This window comes from Sminthopsis crassicaudata, chromosome 2 (assembly GCF_048593235.1).
Source record: "Sminthopsis crassicaudata isolate SCR6 chromosome 2, ASM4859323v1, whole genome shotgun sequence".
Taxonomy (NCBI): domain Eukaryota; kingdom Metazoa; phylum Chordata; class Mammalia; order Dasyuromorphia; family Dasyuridae; genus Sminthopsis; species Sminthopsis crassicaudata.
Genome location: NC_133618.1, coordinates 674,860,149 through 674,865,366, shown reverse-complemented (window position 1 = coordinate 674,865,366; position 5,218 = coordinate 674,860,149). Strand labels below are relative to the sequence as shown.

Below are 5,218 nucleotides of genomic sequence, written 5' to 3'. Positions count from 1 at the left end.
GGACCCTCAGGGGCACATTCACACCTGACCATGGCCATGCCCAACTGTAAGGGCAGCTGGGAGCCAGGCCTGGACTCCAAGGAGACCGATCAGGAGGCCAGCAGAGGATTACAGCGGTATTAGAAGAGATGTCAGGAGTGTAGCCGGAGATTTAAATCCAAGCCCTGCCAGCTGTGTGACCTTGGATAAGTCACTTAGCCTATTTCCTCATCTGCAGCTTTGCAGTAGATGGACCTCAAAGGTCCCCTGGAGTTGGACTCACTGATCCTTGAGTCCTTGAAGCAGCCGTGTCTGGGTGTGGGGGTGAGCGGTACCGAGGGATAGGAATAGGGAGGGACAAAGAGAAGGCCAGCTTGTCCTCTCACGCCTCTGGGTGCCAGGAGATGTGAGTGGGAACCTGCCGCTGATGAGGAGGCAGGTTTGTCTTCAGGAGAAGTCCAGGAGTCCTGGAAGATGGAGAACAGGGGAGGGAGAGATGAAACAAAAAGACTCTAGGGAAGGACTCAGGAGAAATGGGAGGAGGGGAGCTGGAGGAGGGTCTGTGGAGGAAAAAATGGATAAGTGTGGAAGGGAGGGAACGAGCCTGAGGGGACCGGGCTTGGGCTAGCTGGGCGGTTGCCTGGTTCCCGTCTGGGCCTGCCTGGGCAGGCAGGACCTGGCCCTTTGCCACTCACCTAGGCAACCCTCGGGTACAAACATCAGGGAACACTGAGGGTCCAAGGGCCCCATTCTGCTGAGTTTTCTTCTATGACAGCCCTGGAGTTCTACCTTACATAAAGGCCCAATAAACGGAACCAGAACCTAATCGTGCAGCGTGAAAGACATGTAAGAAAGAAGAAAGCAGACTCTCTAGCCCTCAGATTTCATGGAGCAGCCTGAGCCAGCCCCTCCAGCCGAAGCCTCCCCCACCTCACGGGCCTCTCCAGCCACCCCGGCCCCTTCGATGTCCCCTTACTCATCTTTCTCGTATTCAGGAGAAGTGTGCAAGATCGTCGCCTCCCAGAAAGAGAGGGAAGGGATATGGGTAAGAACTCGTGGGGGGATCTGGACGTTCTCTTTCAGTCCGATCCATTCCGGGAACCGTTTGTGAAGGGGCCGTTCCTCTCCTCCTGGCCCCTTCCTGTCCTCTCTCACGCACTCTTAAGAGGACCTGGAGGGGGAAGGGGGAGCTTTCAGGCCAGGGCAGGGCACCCCGGAGGTCCTGAACACGGAGATTTGGCTGCCTGCACCGTGGCAAGGTCACAGACTTGCCCATCTCTCCCTCTCATTTTCACATTGAGGGCAATCTTTAGTATTTCAGTCCTTCCGTGATTGAATGACTGCAGCAAAAATCGCACTGCCGACGAGTTAAAAAGCCATATTTCACGGCTATCATATCTAACAGAAGGGTTTATTTCACAGCTATCATGTTATAGCCATTAAATATATTTTTAAAAGAGTGAAATGAAAATGCCGGTGATTTTTTTTAACAGCAATTTAATCCATGGAATCACAGAATACAAATGAACCAAAGTCGGGTTTGTCACTTAGCTGGCAGGGGTGCCATTCCCGCAGCTGGGCTGTTAGAAGGATGCAGGTACCTTCAGGCCTTTTTGTGCCTGGTGGCAGTGCCCGTCCTGCTTAGGGGTCCGGAGGTGGGAAATGGGAAATGCCAAGGCAGGGTTGTTCAATGGAGAGAGCCTGGCCCGGAACTGGGAAGGAGGGGGAAAGAATGAGGCTCCTGGGCCAGTTTTGGCTGCCGGTACTCACTATGGGCACATCCCTTCCTGTCTCTGGGACTCAGTTTCTTCCCCCATGGGATGAGGAAGTCAGACTTGATATGTGACACTCAAGGTCCTTCGGCCATGGCTGTCCTTAGGACCTGGGTTAAGAATCTCAGAATCCTGGGTTGTTGACCGAAGAGGGGCAGGGTGGAGGAGGGGCGTTGATCCCTACAATGAGACCACCCTTCGGGAAGCTGCCTACCCTCTCCTCCAAGATCCATCCAGAAGAAGCAGGGAGAAGTTTGTCCAGAGTCACCCAGCCGATAAAAGTCCGAGGTCAGATCTGAACTCAGGAAGCTGTCTCCCTGACTCCTGGTACTCTATTCATTATGGCACCACCCAGCTGCCCTACTAAGTGCCCACCGTGTGCCAAACCCTCTGCTAAGTATTGGGGATCCAGAAGCAGAAGCAAAATGAAACATTCCTGTTCTCAAGCAGCTCAAACTACTGGGTGCTGTGGGGGCAAAGCAAAAATAGGGGGAGGCTCCAAGTGGCAGAGTGGGCAGCCGAGGGGCACAGTTACCCAAGGAGCTTTAGTCTTCCCCTTGGGAAAAATATCCTTACACTTTCAGACTGGAGGTAGCGGTCATGACATGCAATTATATTTTAGCCACTTCCCAGAAGCAGCCTGGTGCTGGGTCTGTAGAGTTCAGTTAAGCTGGTTCTGATCCAGACCTGTTGTGTTTTCCAGTTTCCTCATCTTGGCCTGATTGAAAAAACCCCAGAATCCACCACGGCCACCATGCTGAAGCAGCCTTTCCTCCCGGAAAGTAGGCGTAAAGTGGAGGATCTGCTGCCCTTCCGCTACCAATTCCGCCAGAAGGTGAGTGGCCTGTGCAGCTGGGGCTAGAAATGTGGAACACTGGCCCATGCAGTGCCCCAGCCGGGCCCCCACTCCCTCCCAAATACAACTAACCCGTGCCTGGAGGCAAATCACGTGGCTTCCTCATCTGTGAAATGGGATACCTTGAGTACCCCCCTCCATTGCATTTTTATGAAGCCTAAGTGAGCTGATAGGTGAAAAGGGACACATGCACTTTAACTGTTAGAGCTCAGGATCCCAGCCTCCTGACTCAGAAAGGGTCCCAGAGGCCATTTACTCCGATCCCTCCATTCTACAGATGGGCAAACATCCCAAGAGGTGCAATGACTTGCCCAAGGTCACACCCAGAAGAAATGGGCTTAGAACTACATCCTTTGTGCATGGCCCATCGAGTTTGAAAGAGATGTGCTCTCCATTCCCTCCAAGGCAGCCATTCGAGGGATCTATAAATCTATAAAGTTGCCGGGCTCTCCAAGTCCTGTGCCCCATGCCAGCCCACTCTTGCCCTGCGCTTCCTGGCTCTCCCCCTTCATTCTTGCTCCTACGTGTTCATTAACCTTCCTTCTTTGCCATTAGAATGGTGGAGCCCTCCTGAATTCTGACACTGACCTCTCTCTCTCTCACTTTTCTTTCCAGCAAGCCAATAAAAGCAACTATCCATTTTCAATGCATGATAACAGGCATGGCTTGGACTACTGTGGTCATGGCCTGGATGAAGTGAGTATTGAGTATTCGCTTTCATGAAAACGCCAAGCCCCCTCTGCCCTAACCCTGCCGAAAAAGCCGGACAAGTTTGAAATGAAAATAGGACCGAAAGCCGGGGTCACAAGTAGCTTTGAAAATGTGCCCGAGCTCTTTGGTATCCCTAGTCCCCTGGCTAAAACTGCCATCCTGGGCGCCGTCCTTCACAGCTCTTGCATTCTGCCTGATGCTTCCACAAGGTTCTATCAGAAGGCAGGCGCTGGAATGTTGGCCCAAGAGCCTGCACGTGCCTCTTTTTCTGTGTCCTCTATCACCAGGCTCAGGTGACTTCTGTCTGAACATGACTAATTGAGATCTGACTCAAGGACACCCCCAGAAGACAGTGAGATATCCCCTGCTTACCCCTTCCTGCTTACTTGATTTTCTTGGGAGAACCCCATAGTCTCTGAAATTTTCCCTTGGGCCAATAAGTAAGATAAATTAGAGAACGCATCATGGCTTCTCAACATAAGCCTCGGTTAAGCTGGTTCTGATCCAGACCTGCCGTGTTTTCCAGTTTCCTCATCTTGGCCTGATTGAAAAAACCCCAGAATCCCCCACGGCCACCATGCCGAAGCAGCCTTTCCTCCTGGAAAGTAGGCATAAAGCGGAGGATCTGCTGCCCCTTAAAATTCTGAAACTTCTTACTGGTGGGGCTTGAACTCTCTTCGACTCAGTTTCACATTTTGGGATTAGATCATAATCACCCAAGTCCCTTTAGCCTCTAAATTCTATGACCCTTTCTAAATGCAACCACAAATAGGATGGAAAAGCCCATGGAAACGATGTTTTTGGTATAAGCAGGAGGCTGGAAAACAACGAGAAATCAGGAAGGTTTCAGGGTAGATATCTTGAGCGGAAGAGAAACCAGCATGATTCTGACCTTATTTCTTACCCATTCTCTCTTTATTCCTCCCCAGGGTCTAGGGCGCAAGAAGCACTTCGATACTAACCATCTCAATTATTGGGCAAGTGGCTACGTACCCACCCCAGGTGATAAGTTAAGCACTTACCAAGCATCATACATTGCCAAGCCAAAAGCAAAGGGCATGTTCTTTCGACTCTTTCCAAAACATCATTGTAACCGGTGGAACGCTCTCTGATGAGAGGAAGCATCGCACATTTTCCATCAAATCCTACATTTCCCAACATTCTTTTATGTAAGGGTATAATAAAAAAAGGTCCTTTTAATTCAAGACCACTTTGAAAACACATATTTAGGAGCAGAACGGGGATGCTAGAAAGACTTTGTTTCAAAGTCAGAGTTTGGATGGGTAAGTTTCTTTAAACAGCAAAATGTCTGTGGAATGATTCTACTAGGGAATGGGAACACCACCCTCAACCGGTTATTACAATAATGTCATCCTCATCTGTAGATTTTTAAAAAAAAGGCTATTTAGGAAAAGAGAAATTCCTTAATTATATATTTCTGCATTATAACCCAAGTTATGTGAGTAAGACATATATATTATGTGATGTGTTATTATATGAACATATGTTGATAAATAGAAATCAATTCATTGAGAGAACTCATCATCAATAAATTTTGTATTATGACCCAATGCAAGGAGTATAAAATTTGTCAGCTTCTGCATCTGCTGACTGCTGGAGTCCTGTAGCCCCTGCCATAGTTATACCCAAAAGAACGAGGAATGGCTCGGAAGATTTCAGGATGGATAGATCTATTACTGGCCGCGTGACTACAAGGAGGGTTACGATCCATTAAAACACATTTCTGTCCTATATCCAGAGCCTTCCTGGTTTTCTCACAGTTTTCCCAACTTTTACTGAGAGTAGGGTCAAGCCTCTCCTCAGCCCTGGAGGAAAGGAAGAATGGGAAAAAAAAGAAAAAGAAAAGACCAAGAGGAATTAGGGCAAGGGAAGGATATGG

The 5,218-nt window shown here is 49.3% G+C and overlaps 1 protein-coding gene across 1 annotated transcript; it reads left to right on the top strand.

Moving 5' to 3' along the window:
- The first annotated feature begins 709 nt into the window (after window positions 1-709).
- TEX36 (testis expressed 36) lies at window positions 710-4,523 on the top strand. Its single transcript, XM_074297132.1, has 4 exons — window positions 710-1,024; window positions 2,455-2,586; window positions 3,223-3,303; window positions 4,248-4,523. The coding sequence occupies exons 1-4, from the start codon at window positions 866-868 to the stop codon at window positions 4,428-4,430; spliced, it is 555 nt and encodes a 184-aa protein (XP_074153233.1). The 5' UTR covers window positions 710-865; the 3' UTR covers window positions 4,431-4,523.
- Window positions 4,524-5,218: the final 695 nt, after the last annotated feature.